Below are 17,344 nucleotides of genomic sequence, written 5' to 3'. Positions count from 1 at the left end.
CGTGCCAGTGTCCCTGGGTGCAGCACGAGCCACCCTCCTTCTCCTCCCAGGTACCGGATGCACAAATCCAGAATGTACAGCCAGTGCGTCAGGATGCGGCAGCTCTCCCAGGAGTTTGGGTGGCTTCAGATCACGCCCCAGGAGTTTCTCTGCATGAAGGCTCTGCTCTTCTTCAGTATTAGTGAGTGCTCACGTCCTCCCCTCAGCAGACCCGAGCTGCAGGGGGCAGCTGGGCAGGGCTCCATGCTCTGTGCCCACAACTCCTTCCCTTTTCCTGGGCTCTCTTCTTCTTCTGGGGCAACTCTGACTGTTTCCCATCCCTGTTCCTCCAGTTCCAGTGGATGGCCTGAAGAACCAGAAGCTCTTTGATGAACTTCGCATGAATTACATTAAGGAACTCGATCGGATCATCGCTTGCAAGAGGAAGAACCCCACCTCCTGCTCTCGGCGGTTTTACCAGCTCACCAAGGTCCTGGACTCCGTGCATCCTGTAAGAGAGCAGCGGTGTCTGCCTGGGCTCAGCTAGCAGTCAGCAGAGAGAACTGGAGCACGGGGATTTGGGAGTGCAGCAGGGGGGGGATCTTGTCCCTGCAAGAGCATTGGGAAATGGCGTTACTGCTCTTGTAGACATGGACACTGTGTTCATGTTCGTACCTGTGGCTGCTTCTTTAGTTTCTTTTATTGGCTTTTGTGTGCTGATCATCTCCAGGAGCAATCCTGCACGCTGCCCTGGCCGTATCCGTGTGCTCCTGGATGCGCAGAGGGCAGCCCTGGCACAGCCCTGCTGCGCTGCTCCTGCTGACCTTCCCACAGAAATCACCCAGTGGGGAATTTTTCTCTAACAAACTTTCTTTCTTTCCTAGATCGCCAAGGATCTGCATCAATTCACATTTGATCTTTTAATTAAGGCCCATATGGTGAGCGTGGACTACCCGGAAATGATGGCAGAGATCATCTCTGTGCAGGTTCCCAAGATCCTGTCTGGAAAAGTGAAACCCATTTACTTCCATGCGGAGTGATCTTCTGGAGGGACTCCCAGTTGCATTGCCTCCGTCTCAGCCACCTCTGCCTATTGTTTCTGCACTACTGTACTGCAGTGCCTTGGGGAATCCTGTCCAAAGAGATGATGTGCCTCCAGGCAGACAGTAGCAAACTCCTCCCTGCTGGGGTTCTTTCAATTTCTCTTTTTCCTGTGGCATCTCTGACTGAACTCCTGCCAGGGTCTGGCTGCTCGGTGGCAGGGACACCCTGTCTGCAGCACCTGGGGGTGGTTACTTCTTTATTTCCTGCAGTGACTTTCAGTGCCCTGGGGCCATGGGAGAGTGGGAGATGTGCCACCAGTTCTTGTATTTCTGTAAACCAAAACAAGGTGAGGCACAGGCTGACTCTCTAAGTGTGGGTGTGGGTACCTTTACCAGCCTCCTCTGGGTCTTCTTATGTGTGCTCTGGTGCTGGGAAGCAGATGTGTTGAATAGCGCAACTGAGGGGAAGAGATGAATTGCAACCCAATGAATGAGAGAACCCTCAGAGCTGGAAGGCACCTGGCAGTCACCGTGCAGGGCTGCTCAGCCCTATGTTTCTCGGCTCCACACGAGGCTGCTGGGGAGAGGATGGGCTCTGAAGGCTCCATTGTTGATGGCTGCTGCTTTCCCCCCGGGGCACCACTCCTGAGGTGAGCTGGATGCTGCCCGTTCAGCAGTGCGCTCCCAGCACCCCCATCTCTGTTCCGAACTGCTCAGACATGGCTGTGCCACCTCCACAAGTGCCTGACGCCTCTCGGACCTCAGACCCTCAGCAGCCAAACCCCTGCCTGCACCCCTCCCCTGCTCTGCTCACACTGGGTGCCCACAGAGCCAGCATCTCAGCTCCCTCACCTGTCTGCCATCTGCCTGAGCTGCTCTCCATGGCAGCAGGTGGGAACAACAGAATTGAAGCAGCCAGGCCTGGCCCTGTGGGATGGGTGACTGTGGGTGTTAGCCCTGTCCTTGGGAGACGGCTGCAGTAAGGACCTGTGGCAGTGGTGGCATCACCCTGTGCTCACACAGAGCTTTCTGGGGATGGAGTGATGAAACAGTGAATGTGGGCACATCGCTGTGAGTGAGACACATCAAAGGTTGATTCTGATGGCTCCCAGTGGTCTGGGATGTTGGACAGCCCCCAGCCTGCGCTTGATCTGTCTGGCAGGCTGCACTCACGTGGCACAGGCACTGCTTCAGTCCCGCTGCTGCAGAACTCTCCGTGTGATAGGGAGCGGGGCAGGGGAAGACGTGCTGCGCTCTGTGCCCCCAAATCCTCAAGCAGCTGTGTGCCAGGTGTCTTTAAAAGCAAAGGCAGCTGTGTTCAGCCCATTGGTTGCATGTGCACAGCCTCCTGCCTGCTGTGTGGATTCTCCTACTTCTGGGACCTGTTCAGAGCTGAGCATAACCTCCAGCTTTGTAGGCAAAGCCCATGGGTGCAGCCAGGTTCTTTGCAAGCAGGAACAAGCATTTAATGTTACAGATGTTCTTCAATCTTTCTATAGGGTTTCCATTGAGGGAGGAGGTGGAGAAAAACATCACAGAACTGTTGAACCAATGCTCTTTCTGTACAGCCATTTGTATTGAGATCTCCTCCCCCGGGCTGCGTGGCTGTTTGTGCTCTTCCTCCTGAGGTCCTCCCACGTAGGTGGGCACAACCTGCAAGTCCCGATGTGCTCAGCAGCCCTCTATTGCTGCACCTTCGGCATCGGTATGATCTGTTCATACATGCAGATGAATCAGTGGAAGGCCCTGCTGGTGTTCTCTTCTGTTCTTGAATGTTTTCTGGCTGTTTGCAGAAGAGAATGATGAATAATGGGCTTGGTAATGCCTTGATCTCTGTCATCAACAGGAAGATGTTTATGATCGGTCTAAATAGCCTCTTTGGAGAGCTTTACATTTTGCATATGCTCATGTCAGTGCGGTTTCATTACTTAAGTGCATCCTGCTGGGTATTTTTCTACTGGGAGAGGGGGAAGAAATGAAATTTGATAAGGACTTGCATACACCCACCTGCTGCTGCAAAGGGAGCGGGGCTGTGCAGCAGGCTGTGCCCCCAGCTGTGTGCTGCTCTGTGCTCCCTGCTGCTCTGTGCTATGGACGCCCTGCCAGCGTGAGCCCCAGTGCCTATGCGGGGCCCAGGCTGTGCCCTGCAGCTCTTCTGTTTCCAAGAAAATTTCTGCAGTGTTTTTTCCCCTGTTTTCTGGCTGTTTGCGATGATGAAGGAGGGGTTGCTGGAGGATGGGGAGCCGGGGCAGCGGCATCCGAGTGTGTGTTTGCCAGGGGGACATCAGCAGTGTCTCTTGGTTTATTTCCATTGGCTGCTGCAGGAACTGGAAAAAAAAAAATATTCAAGAAATACCAAAGTCCAGATCCTGCTGTATATCTTTGTACTTTGTGTTTTCTTCTGCATTTTCTTGTCTATTTTTGCTTTAATAAAGCGAAGAGAATCTCACCATCGTCCTCATCCTGTTGCAGTTGACCTGGGGGTCCCAGCTGAGCTCCTATCCCCGTGCAGGGCCAGCTCAGCCTCTGGGCTCCCTGGGAAGGCACAGTGCAGCTGAGGAGTGCACAGCAGGGCAGCAGCACAGCCCAGCACTGCTGTGACACCTCTGCTGGTATGCTGTAAGCCTTAGCTCAGCTGTGGAGCTAGCCCAGGCAGTGAGCATCCTGCCCCATGCATAGGTAGGCAAACAGCAGCAGATCAGTCTGGGAGCTGAGCTCTGTTAGAACAGAATGGCTTTGCACCCTCCAGTCAGGGCAGTGCCGTCTGCCACAGTCACACAGCTGCCACTGCCATGGGGATCTCCCCTGAGCTGTTTTGACAACAAACTATATGTTAAACGTGTACATATGCACAGGCATGCCCCCATTTATACCTGCCCTATTCCTGCTAACGAGCTTTCTTTCTGACTGCACACTGAGTGCACTTGGGTATTCATGTGGTGGTGAGGCAGCGTGTGCCAATAGTAACAGAAGCTTGTGGTTTATTTTTTGGGGCTCTGCACTGCCCATGTTTCTGAGGCCCATCCTTGCATGGCATGGATGCAGCACACTGGGGGTCCCAGTGTCAGCATGCAGCTCTGCTTCCACTGCTCTGGCCAACAGGGACGGGGTGGCACCCGAGGGGCAGCAGAGCACCCTTAATCTCTGCTCTCTTCAGCTGCACAAAGCATCCATGCTCTTCAGGACAGAATCCTGGGACTGTGCCTATTTTCTCACCACTTCAAAATAGAAATACGTTCTTACAACGTAATGACTGCTGGAATGGCTCTATTCCTGCTGCCTGGTGGGAGCAGCCACAGCCGAGGTGCTGATGCCATCTGTCCCTCGGTGCTGGGAATGGTGCTATGGGGCAACCCGTCCTCAGCACAAAGCTGCAGAAATGCTGCTCCAGTGCCACAGCTGCAGAAGGTGTGGGCCTCCAGAACAACAGCTCAGGCTGTGAGCTGCCCACAGCTGTGTTCTGGCATCGAGGTCACTGCTTTGAGGAAGCAAGGAGAGACTTCTGTTCATTCCTATTGAAAACAGCAGGAAAACCTGCATTTACGATTTCAGAAGTACATATCTGCACCAAACATAAAACCACATTAAGTTTATAATAAGCTGCTCTCTGTGCCGGGTGTTTTGTGCTCTGTGGCAATTTAATGCTGGTTTATTTGTTAACTTGTCTCTGTAATAAAAAGAGTTCTCTATATTGATACACTTTATTTCCTTTGCAACAAGCCAAAAAGCCCATTGCTGGTGCCTTTCTCCTGGGGAGGACTCCCAGCCCACAGCTGTGCTCACAGCAGTAACTGAGCATCATGCCTTTGCAATTGCTTGCTTCACCATTGCTGAGTAAAGTCCTGGAGGAAACTCCATGGCATTACCAAAAGGAGTGGGGACGCGCAGACTCAGCCCAGTTCCACTGCTGGTTCACTGCTGGGTGCTGAGGGTAGCGCTGAGCTGGGGGCTCCTGAAGCACCTCCATCCCATCCCGTCCTGCTGTGGCTGCGCTGCAGTGCCGACCTCTGCCCGCAGCGATGCCTGCAGCTCCATCAGAGCACACGTCTCCCTCTGCAAGGGGTGCAACCGTTGCACCACTGTTGCCTTTTCCATCACTTTGCCCAAATTAATGGTCATCGAGTCCGAATTCTACTTCTAGAAAAAGACATCAGTTGGACTATTGTCACTCTTTTCACCTTCTTCATTGTTTTTCTTGATTGGAACCACGATTGCCCCAAACACATGGGACACAGAGGACAGAGACCCACGACACACTGCTGTTGGGGCTGGACAGAGGTGACACCGCACTGCCGTGAGATGCAGTGCAGGATGCGACCCCAGTACAGACATCGCCGTGCTGGGCTGAGTGACACCGTCTGTGTCATAACCAACCAGAGGAGCCCACCTGGCCCAGGACAAAGACAGAACCCATTATACTACACTGGGGGCAATGAAACAGCCTGACCCATGCCCGGACCCCCGTGAGCCCTCAGCCCATGCTGTGCCCCACACAGCCCTCCCTGCTCCACACTCAGCTCTTGTGTAACTTCAGATCCGTCGTTGTTCAAAGTGCAATGAAGGCAGAATTTGTTTGTGGGAGCGCTGCTGTACGCTGCATTCAGCTTTCATTTCAGTTGTGTGCATGAGAAATGCTGCTTGGTGTGACAAATAATAGGGGTTGAAGATGCCAAGAATAATTGGGTAATTTCAAAATGGATGAGGCTGTGTGTTGGTAATTCACAGAGGCTGTTTTTCACAGTCGGATTTTTGCTATTAATTATCTGAGCTGTTATTTCTTTTACCCATCGGCTGACTGATCTCCTCAGATACGTCTCTTTGGGTCTCTTAAAACTAAATTTCATTTGATTAATGTATTTCTCAAAGCAAGGCACTAATAAAGCCCTGTGTCCTCCTCCTTTGGTGTTGCTTTCAGTATCTTTACGGACAATTCTAACTCCAATCGTAACCCCATTACTTCTGTAACTTTGTGATAAAACAGACCTGTGCTCCCCACGTCCCACACAGCACCGCGCTCCTCCTGACCACAACCACCCAGCCCCAGCACCGACAAAAAAGAAACCACCTCTCACCCTGAGCTGGTGCTCCCAGACCCCCCACGCCCCGCTCTGCCCACACCTGAAGCACCCGCTGCTGCTGCTCAGCCTCCAGCTGCACCAGGTCAGGAAATTGCAGCCAACTGCTCATTAAGAGCAATGGCAGCTGCAGATGGGCCCTTTGGTAATGCAGCAGGAGTGATCAGCCTGCTGGGCTTGTAGCAGTCCTGTATGGAAAGGTGTTTGCTGGCAGAGGAAGCTGAACAACGCTCAGTGGCCTGGGGTTAAAGGTAAGAAAACATAAAGAAGTGTGCAGCACAGCCGTGCCTCTGAGGAGCTGCAATGAGGGGCTGCTCACCCCTGCATCCCCTGCAGCACAGCAAAGCAAAGGCTGCAGCTTCAGAATGCTCCCTGGGGCCCTCAGTGCACTCAGAAATGCTTTTGTGCTCATTGGAAAGAAAACCTAACAAACAAGGAGGAAAAAAGCAACCCCACAGGGCTGCGGTCGGAAGCAATCTGGGCTGAGGCGAGGCGGCCCACAGCCCTGCTGTCCCACTGACCGCAGCACAGCTGACATGGGGTAACAGCAGGAGCACAGCGCTGCGGGGTCACCGTGCCCCGCGCCGGCGGGCGGCTGTGACGCTCAGTGCACCACACAGGGACAGCCGTGGATAAACCACAGCCCCGGGGAGCTGCACGCGGCGAGCACGGCCACGGCATTGGCAGGGACCTGCAGGGGCACGGGGCCGTGTGGCCGTGGGGCGCAGAGAGCGGCTCAGGCAGGGCGGGAGCAGTGCTGGGTGCGCGGCTCCTGGTCCCGCGCTGCAGCCCCGTCCTGCAGCACAGCAGGGCTGGCACCCTGTGCGATGCCCAGGCATCGTTTGCGGGAGGAAAAAACCACGCGTGGACTTCGTTTGACTTCATGGAAACTTTATAAACGTTGAAGTACTCTACGCTGCTACGTGACCAAACGGCTGCAGGGCTGACCCACAGCACAGTGTAGGGGCTGTGCCTCCCAGCCCAGCAGGGTCCCCAGGGCTCCGCCGTGCTAATGAGGAAGAAGCCAGCACAGACGTGTGACAAACACATTTAAAAGGACACTGGAACCTGTTCTTACTGTGCTGCTTCTTCCCCATTTTCAATGCTGAGGGTGAAAACAAGACTTGGCTTTGTTTTTTCAGACCCCACTGCTGTCCCACGGACATCTGTGCCATCTGCACAGCGCTGGATTCGTTCAGGAGCACTGGGACAGGAGAACTGGCAGCTGCCATCTCACACAGGGCCTGTCCCCGCGGTGCTGCTCAGCACTCAGTGCAGAACAGAAGCTGCACGCTGACCCAACCTGCCCACAGCCCACTGCCTCAGAAGTCCCCAGATCAGAAGGGACTGCTGGAAGTGGGGAGCAGGTGCTGGGCTGACAATGCTGAGCTGCCTGTCCCCAGGGAGGACTCCCACACTGGGCACTCAATGCTGAGCTCTGGGGAACGTGCAGCCAGAAACGCAATGCGCTCCAGTTTGATGCTGTTCACCCCGTCTGCTCATGAGAGAGTGCAGCAGAGGGCTCAGCTTAGCATGGAGCAGCCCTGAGATGCTGCCACACGTAATGTAGCCTAAGTGGTGACATTACTCCTTTTTCTAAAGCCACTGCTAAGTGCCACTGCTCAGTGTGAGCACAGGAGTGAGCAGCTGGGGCAGTGCTGAAGCCTACAGGGGTGGAAGCACCATCAGCACAGCACTCACGTGTCCGGCGAAGGCCAGCATCACATTCAATAAGGAAGCAGGCAGAAGCACACAGAAGGAAAGCACCTGCACACTGCAGAGCACTGCTGCAGCCTCTGCCTGTCCAGCTGTGCCAGGCCTGGGGGGGTGGAGTGTCTGGGGAACAAACAGGAATGTTTGGTGACTGTTCTGGGATCGCTCCCAACACCCAAGGAAAGTCACTGAAAACAGAAGCTGCCTTTAGACTGGTGACAGAAAGCAGGGAAGTGTTCGTTGCCTATCTACAGGGAAATGCTACAGCTCAGCACTGAGTCCTGAGCTGTCTGGAGCCGCAGACCTCTATGCAGCACTGGGAGAGGTCCTGGCACGGAGAAATGTGCTCCCCTTCCAGACCAGAGGCATCAGTACAATACTGCTGCTGAGGGAAAGAGACTGAAGATCTCTTGGATTGCAAATTAATGTAACAAGCAAATAAGAAACTGTGTTCCTCTTAGAAAAACTTCAGGCATTGACCCATATTTTTGGAGTTTCAGTTCCTCCTCACCTGTGCTGGCCCAGCAGAATAACCACGGGCACTGAGACTTCTGCTGGGTCTGTGGGGAGCTCCAGTTGCAGATGGGAGCAGGAGGAGCAGGGCTGTGTCCCCCCGCTCCCCTCCAGTTTGCTGCTGCCCTGCCAGCCCCAGTGCAAGCAGTGCTACCAGCAGTGAACGTGGGAAAGCACAGCACTGCTTCGTAAGTGAGGAGAACGCAGTGTATGGGACGAGTCTCTCGTGGCAAGGACACAACTTCCAGTCATTCTTCCCCAGCACCCAAGCACTGGGAATCAGCATATTGGACTTTGTGACATCTGTCCAAGGTCACCCCTCACTGAGGTTATTTCCCAAAACGTGTGGAGGTGCACAGAGCTCTCTGCTCTGCGGTCCCCTTCACAGCCTGGCCGTGCTGCTGTTGGTGCTCACCCAGCACTGCTGCCACCTGCAGAGGCGAGCATTCCTCACTTGGGCAGAAAGCGATGGCAAAAGGACTGGGAACAGTTCAGGACAAACGCAGTCATGGCCTTCTTGCCATTTTTATCTCCTCCTCCTAATTTCTTGAGCCATTTCTGACAGCACGCTCCAAAATTATCGTCCAGTATGATAGCTGCTCCCCAGGTCATTTGAACTGGAAAAGTCTTAGCTGTGACACATCCATTTCCCAAGCACAGAACATCTCCTTGGTCTAGCTGGGCTGAGATGGCTGCACAGTCTGAAAGAAGAAAACAAGCGTGGCAACATGCAGCAGTGGACGTTCATCAGTGATGGCAAACCCAGAACCAGCATAAACCCAAGTCTTGCACCGCTGTTTCCACAGTGCTCGTGTTTTCTCTGACTGCTGCAGCGAGGAGCTGAGGAACAGCAGAGCAGGATGGTCTGCTCAGCAATGCCCACCAATGGACCACAAAAGGCACCACCCCGAGCCCTGATCCTTCCCTTGTCAATGTCTCCAGCAGAAAGGACATTTCTCCCAATCTCTCCTTTGAGATCCCATTCCCTCCCCTGGGCTCCCACCACCCATCTGCTGAACTGAGGACCACCATGTGGCTTTGGCTGATCACTGTTACCAACACGTACCTTTTGTCTCAGCTCTCATCGCCAGGGATCCTGCCTTGTGGTGATGAGGAACTAAGTGCAATGGAGTCGAAGAAAACAGAAAAAGAAAGATTGAATGCAAATAAGTAGAGTGATGGGTAGCAGTCAGGTCAGCGATTTATCTTTAAAGTGAAGAAACCATTGTTGACACTGGAGACAATCAACTCTTATCAGCTTTTCCAAGTCTGACATGCAAATCTATCTGCACTTTTGGCAGAGCTCAGTGACTGTTAAGAGCAGGAAACTGAGGATTATTTGAGCAGATATTTTCTGAACAAAATCTGCTGCCACAGACCACAGTGTCAGCAATCCAAAGCCCCACCATCCCACTGAGGGCTCCCGTGTGCAGGCTGTGCCATCACAGCCCATCTGGCTGTGTGCATCTACACCCTGCACAGACATTACATGTGGGTCCCACTGCTGTCTGCTGCTGCCATCTCCCAGCCCTTTCCCATCTCTCCCATGATCTGCCCCTCTGCCCTCCGCAGAGGGTGAGACATAAGAACAATCAGGACTATACTAGCTTAATTCCATGCATGACTGCGTATTTACTAATTAGTGGATTTATGATTAATTTTTCATGCAGCCCCCGCCCAGAGTAGATTTGCACTCAGGGCTGTTTGTTTAGGTTGTGTTTCAGCTGAGCAACTCCTGCTGGGTGTGCTGTGCCCCCAGGGAATGGCTCTGTGCCCCCAGGCAGGGTCACTGCTGCAGCACAGCAGCCCTGTGGCTGCAGGCTCACCTGCTGGTTCTTCGGGATGCAGTCTCAAAGAACTTGGTCCTGGAGGCCACTCTGCAAACAGAACAAGACAGGAGGTCACTCCAGTTATCTGACACATATCATTCACTAATCAGACAGCATTTGTGCCATGGAAAAGAGCAGGAGCATTAGCAGACACTGAAGACGATCACTTCCTAGTGATGCCTTTCTGCACTCCTCGTGCTCTCAGCTCCACTCTGTGCATCCTGCATGCTGCTCTGACCAGGCAGCCCTTCATCACTTTTAATTACACAGCTTATTTAAATGCTCTTGCTCAAAAGCCTATGTGCGGGTGTAAATGTGCACTTGTCACTTTTTATGGCCTCTCCACTTATTATGTGCTTCATATTAAGCTTCCAACTGCCCTCATAAAAGGAAGAATTATAACATAAGTGATTCAGAAGAAGAAAGGCAAAGCCCATTCCTGCCCTGCAAGCATGGAGCTGAAACTGACAGCACCCCTCTGGATTAAGGAGTGAAGATGAGGACGTCACGCAGCCACACAAGGGGCTCTCAGCAGAATGTAGGGGCTGCAGTGCAGCAGACTTTCAGGATGACAAACGTTTTTGCCATCTCCTATTGCCACAGGCACTGGGCAGGTGGCTAACTCAAATCCTAGAGCTTAAGTCTGGTGGCAGAGCATCAGGTGAGCGTGCAGGGAGGACAGACTGAGAATCCATGGGATGACAGGGGAAGGAGAAGCACATCCCAGTGAGGGACAGCAGGGTTTCTGTCTCTTTAAAAACTTGAAGAAATCTGATAATGAAGCTGAATTGCATCCAATTCCTTAACGGAGATCCAAGCAGGATCTCTCTTTTCTTGGGAAACATCTCATTTGAGAGATTCTTTTGAGAGCAGGAAGGGAGAGAGCTCCAGCTGCACTGAGAAGTAACTGAGGAGATGATGGAAAGTCAGCCCCAGAGCTACACTGGACGAGGCTCAGAGCTGTTATTTCCTGCAGTGTTTTCGATTTTGCTATGGCCATGCTCCGCCCCAGCTGTGCCCTAAGGGCAGAGCCTGACCTGGCTCTCACACAGCTTCTCCAAACTCAGAGTCCTGCCCATGGAAAGGGGCATGAGCTCCAGCCATGCTATGCCAACAGTGCTGGAAACCAGCATGCTGTTTCTCCTTCTGCTCTTCCAGCACTCCTGGTAGAAGGCAGCATCTCTGGCTGCCAGTCCCCACCACCCCCTGCCCTCCCCCCACCCCTGGGGCCAACAGCTGAGCTGTGGCCCCTCTCCGTGCTGCCTGCCCGGCCCGGCTTACACTGAAGAAGGCATTTCCTCTGCTGTCCCTGCTATCAGATCCGGCTTCTGCTCCAGCTTCTGTGGGATGGGAGCCCTGCACGGTGGGTCTGGAGGTCTCACAGGGGGACGTGTTATCACGGGCTTATCGCCATGGGGCCGTGGCTTGGGGACACCGTCGTACTCTCCTGCAAGGCAGAAGATCACAGACACTGCGTGTGAAGCTTTGGCAGAGGAGGAGGTGTTTGTGAAGACGCATTACTGGGCTGCAAGAGCACACTGCTGGCTCGTGTTAAGCCCTTCAACTACCAGGACCCCTAGGAGTTTCTCAGCAGGACAACTCCTTAGCCACATCTCTTCCATGCCTGCATTTGTAAATTCTGATCCTGAATTTCTTTGCTAAATTGTGTAACTGGAACATCTCGACAAAAGGCCTATTTTCTCATCCTTCCTGCTGGCTTCTCCAGTTTTTCAGAATTACCCCCAAGCTGTCCGCACTGAAGCGCAATACAATGTTCCAGCACTGATTTTAAAGTGTCAGTATAGCTGCAATATAACTTTATTGCTAATTCAGTGTTCTCCTATTTATATGTTTCAGGACCAGCAGCCCATTTTGTTGTGCTGTGTCTCCGGATCATGCTGTCAGCATGCTATGTGTAATAATGTGAAAACATCAAATCTGTAAGCACTAAATGGAATTGATGTACAAGCCAATTTTAAAAGCTATTTTACTCTTCCAGAGGCAGATTTCCACCTACCATTTATGCAACAAATTTAAATTAAGCCAGTAGCGTTAGTCAGATGAACTTTATGTTTGTGCTACACAACCAGGCCTTTTATTCTTTCTCTTTATTGTACGTGGAAGTCATTTGTCAAGCATGCAGCCCCACTTTCATTTTCTAAATACAGGGCTGTGAAGCTGTTGGAGGATGACAACACCTAAAAAGCACTGGAGAGTGCACAAGTAAGCCTGGCAATGGCAGAACTAGCAGTATTTCTTATTTATGACCATCATCTCGAGGATCCCACCCAGCTCAGCTCCAAACACACACGGTTACATCACCGTGTGCCACACAGACACACCAGCCCCTTCCTTCAGGGGATGGACAGCACCAGCTCAAACTTGGCCCCAAACTCATTATTTATACCCATCATGCATACCCATAGAGCTTATTAAGCCATACAAAAGCCCTGCTCTGTCACACTGTGGCTGTGATGCTCACCATCTCTGCCGCAGCCGCCCGGCCGGGGCGTAGGTCTCCTGGCATGGAGCGTGGAGGTCCGCAGGGCAGGGCTGCTCACCACACCATTGGCAGCCTTGGCAGGCAGCTTCACACCGCCGTCCTGCAGCCTGGCCATCAGCTTGCCCACCTCCAGCTCGGCAGGCAGCCGTCCCGGTTCCTCCCCCCCGGGCTGCGGTGCGGGCAGGCGGCTGCGCAGCAGTGGTCTGGGGGCCTCCGTGGTGATGCTGCCGTTGGGGGTCTGGCTGAGCTGGTCTGCTGTGGAGCCGAGGGACAGACAGACGGGTTAGGGACAGACAGAACGGTTAGGATCGAGTGCGGACATGCAGCCAGGCAGCGTCTGAGGGCTGTTCTGCCAGTGACAGTTTGAGTTGTGAGGCAATGCAACCTCTCATATCAGTTCTCACTTCCCTTTCTCACTGAACACCAGAACTCACTGTCTGCCATGCTGATGCCCTTGTAAATGCAATTCTGGTATTGTTTACATTGCTCCTGGGAAGGAGTTAAAAGAAACGGGAGTGAGGGAGAGTGAGGGTGACGGAGAGCAGCAGAACTGACCTCCACTTTCTTCCACAGAAGCCCCAAAGAAGACAGGTCGTTCCCGCAGAGGGCGTTTGGAAATGGTGATGGGTTTGTGCCTCCGGGCAGCCACCCTGGGGGGAGGCACTGGGGGGGCAGCGCTGTCTTCTGGGGGGCCCGAGTAGATCTGTAAGGACAGACACATCTTCAGATGGTGCTCCACAGACCAGGCAGCATTCCCAGGGCTGCAGGGAGGTGCTGCGGCAGCCCCACGCCTCAGGGTCGGGTGCTACAGCCCTGCATGGCTGCTGCCTTCCTGCAACAGGCAGCCTGCTACACACCATGGCAGTACTGAGCTCATCAGCACAACGAGATCACAGTCCAGAGAAAATGTGCAGCAGCAAATTATCTCAGAGCAGATTAAGTCAGCTTTCAATCTGATATGTTCTGAGAAGAGTCAAGTTTTCCACACTAACCAGGCGATACAATCTGCAGCAAGCACCCAAACAAGCTGCTGCATTGTTTGAGATTTAACAGCAAAAACACTTTGGCTCTTGGTTTACAATGAAGTGTGTGGCACCCTCAAATTATCTCAGATGAAATACTGGCACAAAAACAATGCTGGTTAGCAGTTCTATCTCCTTTTCTCACTGCTCATATGACACCTACTTGGTTGGGGTTAATTTAGAGGCTTTTATTTATGCCAGACCCCTTTTTAATTGCTGGAAAAAAAAGAATAAAGGCTTTGGGCAGTTTTTGATGATATGAAACAACACATTCAAGCTCCCCATCAACTGCTTTTGCTTTTTTCCCATGGGTATTCACTGAATTCACATTGGGCTTCCAGGAGCAGATCAGTGTGGCAGAGTGGCAGGAGCTGCTGGGAGACCATGGCACGGCATGGCACGGCATGGCACGGCATGGCACGGCATGGCACAGTATGGCACAGCCGGACCATCCTGGTGGGGTTGGCAGGAAGCAGCTCAGCCCTGAGGATGAGCTCAGCCCCAGCACAACGAGGAGCAGGGTCACCTCTCCTTCGGCAAGTCCTTCAGTATGGAAGAACCCACAGATATCTGTCCCTCAGCTAAATTCTAAAAGGACGTCCTGATTAGATAAAGGATGCCATCTTTGTAACTTAAAGCACGTTTCTCCTTCTGCCAGGCAAACAGAAATGCTGGAGAAGATCATGAGCCCCTAAGCTCTCAACCCTTCCCCCTCCCAAGGTCTGGGCAGTGGGATGGCACCGCCTGCTGCTCCGTGGTGCCTACAGAAGCACCACAGACCTCTGCTTTCATGAGATGCTTTTCAACATTTTGAAGCCACTTTCAAACCCCACCGCACTGCTCTTTTTAAGATGCGAGTGCGGCTTCTCCTTTGATTCTGCCTTTCAAATAAAAATCCAAGTTAAACAACTGGAAGGTACAAAGATATTGACAGATCCTCGCGTTTAGAAAGTTTGTACAGCGAAGAGGCATTTCCAGAGGGATCGACTGATTTAATTTAGCTGTGGCACTGATATATAAACTGCAGAAAGAGTAATTATCCACAAAGACTTCATGAGTAGTTACTTTGTCCTTAGCCTTCATATTGCACTGCCTAAGTAATATCTCTCTTCCTCCAGGCTCATCTAAGTGTTTGCATATGTGTGAGCTGAAGACGCTTTCAGCTCCAACGATGAACTTACACACTCCATCTAATAACTGTTACTAATTTCACCTTATTGCTGAAGAAATTAAAAGCAAGCAGAGAGATGTCTGGCTTAATTAAAGATTGAATTCCATTTCTTGGAGGCAGCAGTGTGATCCGTGTGTTGACTCAGCCTGAGCAGAGGTGGCACGAGAGTGACAACAGGGGCTGAGCTCGGGAGTGAGCACTGTGAGCATCCCAGCACATGAAGCCTCTGCCATGAGAACTTAAAAGCATTCATAGTAACCCACAAAGAAAGCAGTCTGTGATCTTCATGAGCTTTGTGTGTGGATACTCCTAAGTCCCTCTGAGCTCTTTCATCCCGCTTTTCTGTGATCCTTGGCATCACAACTCACACCATCCATTTGGTCCCTGTTTGGTCTCTGACTCCATGTCCACTTTAGCACAGCCCCGCTCCTTCAGCTCTGGTCTCCTCATCCATTCCCCCAGCAGGACATTCCCCTCCTCCCATCCTCTGCCATCACTCATGGATGCCATCAAACTTCCCCTTCCTTCAGGACATAAGGGATTCTTCCAACACTATAATTTAATGTGCTGTGAAGGACCAAATTCATGCCTAGGAACCTGGAGCACAGTGCTGCGGACACGGGCTGGGTGCTGAACCTTCCTCTAACAGCTCAGCCCCAGCAACAGGTCCCTCCCCAGCCCCACAGCCGTGCCTGCACAGCCCTGTGCACACTGGAATCATTTTTATCAATCTTTCCATACTTGGTTGCTTTGTTATTTTTCCTGTTGTAATGGCAGGCAGTGCCATGTCTTGCATCGTGCTGCCCCTAGCAGTTATGCTGTACTCTGTCTCCTGACTGCAGCACAAGAAAGCATCATGTCCTGTCATTTCCAGGTAGGGAACAGTGCTTTCAATACAGACTCTTACCTTATTTAAAAAGAAAAGCAAAAAACCCAGTAGACTCAGAGTTTTCCTTCAGAACACAGGCAATAGAGAGGAATGTCTGCTACGCTGCTCGTTTCCCTATGAAGCATTTCAGAACAGCATATTTTAAAGGGAAAATGCCACCCCTTAAGGAGACCACAAGAGAAAGAGCCAAACTCCAAGTCGTTGCCACAGCAACAGCTGGCATGGAGGTGGGAGTGGTGGCACAGCCCTGTACCTTCCCAAAGTGCTCGATGAGAATCTCAACCACGATGTTCTGGAATTTGATGTTCATCATTGCTGCCACGGTGTCCTCCTGCGCCCGCATGAGGGTCGGTCCGAATATCACCCCCATGTTGGATGGTGACATCAGGTTCTCTCGGCTGTGCTCACACACGCTGCAGAGAGGGGAGAGAGAAGGAATCATTTGTCATTTCTTTTATGTTTCTAAATGGATCTTATTCTAAGAAATTTAGAAGATACAACAGGAATCAGTGCTTCATTTCTCCTCATTTTGTTTCATCAGAATTCGTTTCCCACCCCTGGCAGAGACCCAAGGTGTCCATAGCTGTGATGTGCACCATCTCCAGTCAGGACCACTGTGGGAGAGCAACGTGCTGACAGCAGTTCTGTTCCATCTCTTTCGACGTCTGATTCCTAATTCTGCACACAAAAGCCATCTGTGCAACACATACACGAAAGGAATCATTTCATCTGCAATATCATATTTATCCCTGAATGGCAACTGTTGATCACAGCCTGAAGCTCTGATTGACCACCTGAGGCAAGCACTGAGTCAGCGTGGGAGCAGAGGTGAAGGCAATTCACCTATGCAGCCAGAAGGGGTGAAGCCTGGCTGCACCTCCCCTAGACCTCACTGAAGAGCTGACTGCCACTGAGGAAGGATCTCTTTTGGATATTCCTCCTTGTGGACATTCTGTGAGCCTATGACACTGGTGAGCATTTCCATTTATTTTGATTATCTTTCCACTGCAATCATCTTACTAAACCTAACCTTTGTACACCTATTGATTGTACAATCCCAAACTGACTGTTGGCTTTAATTTTCTTCTCTCTCTGAATACAGGGAGGTCATTGGAGAGTTTCATAAACTTCCACAGCATCTTCCTTCTGAAAGAGGCACAGTTTGCAAAGAACAGAGCTCTCTCTATTCAGTCTGGGAGGAGCACACAAGCCTGCAGAGCACACCAGTCACTGACTGCAGCATTAACCACCTAGATGGACACTGTGTTTTCAAAAGCAGCCAGCCTGAGCTCTGAATGTCAAAAGAGAGAGGCTCTGATGCTGAGATTTAATGAATTCTTTGTACTGTAGCTCTCCTTAGAGAGGCTTCTGGGAGCATAAAGGGGGTAAGGAACAGAATTTAAGCACAAGCGCTTTAAGGAATAAACCTCACCACCACCATCCCAGCGTTAGCTTTATCAGACTGCAAGGCAGATGCTCTCACTCTGCCACATACACAGAGAGGCTTCAAAAACACACAAACAAGCATGAAGGGCTGGAAGCAGACTGCAGCAGGACTGCATCACCTGCACTCCTCACCCGACAGAGGGCACAGCACCAAGGGCTCA

General features: G+C 51.9%; 2 protein-coding genes across 4 annotated transcripts in view; one reads left to right on the top strand and one right to left on the bottom strand.

Moving 5' to 3' along the window:
* The window catches only part of AR (androgen receptor), a 46,595-nt gene extending 40,664 nt beyond the window's left edge, over nucleotides 1-5,931 (top strand). Inside the window, exons 6-8 of one of the 2 annotated variants that reach the window (XM_031593965.2) lie at nucleotides 51-181; nucleotides 333-490; nucleotides 864-5,931. In XM_031593965.2, coding sequence (XP_031449825.2) covers nucleotides 51-181; nucleotides 333-490; nucleotides 864-1,019 — 445 coding nt within the window. In that variant the 3' untranslated portion in view covers nucleotides 1,020-5,931. The remainder of the gene's footprint in view (nucleotides 1-50; nucleotides 182-332; nucleotides 491-863) is intronic. The other variant, XM_090150547.1, reaches the window with a different exon arrangement.
* An 875-nt stretch (nucleotides 5,932-6,806) lies between these two features.
* Nucleotides 6,807-17,344, bottom strand: part of OPHN1 (oligophrenin 1) — a 47,930-nt gene continuing 37,392 nt past the window's right edge. Inside the window, exons 18-24 of one of the 2 annotated variants that reach the window (XM_090150546.1) lie at nucleotides 15,991-16,150; nucleotides 13,211-13,358; nucleotides 12,635-12,907; nucleotides 11,434-11,599; nucleotides 10,150-10,200; nucleotides 9,390-9,440; nucleotides 6,807-9,024 (exon numbers count right to left, since the gene is read on the bottom strand). In XM_090150546.1, coding sequence (XP_090006672.1) covers nucleotides 9,398-9,440; nucleotides 10,150-10,200; nucleotides 11,434-11,599; nucleotides 12,635-12,907; nucleotides 13,211-13,358; nucleotides 15,991-16,150 — 841 coding nt within the window. In that variant the 3' untranslated portion in view covers nucleotides 6,807-9,024; nucleotides 9,390-9,397. Of the gene's footprint in view, nucleotides 9,025-9,389; nucleotides 9,441-10,149; nucleotides 10,201-11,433; nucleotides 11,600-12,634; nucleotides 12,911-13,210; nucleotides 13,359-15,990; nucleotides 16,151-17,344 lie in introns of both variants that reach the window. The other variant, XM_031593964.2, reaches the window with a different exon arrangement.

The sequence above is a fragment of the Phasianus colchicus genome, chromosome 14, assembly GCF_987193195.1.
Source record: "Phasianus colchicus chromosome 14, bPhaCol1.hap1.1, whole genome shotgun sequence".
Classification (NCBI taxonomy): domain Eukaryota; kingdom Metazoa; phylum Chordata; class Aves; order Galliformes; family Phasianidae; genus Phasianus; species Phasianus colchicus.
The sequence above is the reverse complement of the archived record's forward strand: the minus strand, read 5'-3'. Positions and strand labels throughout refer to the sequence as shown.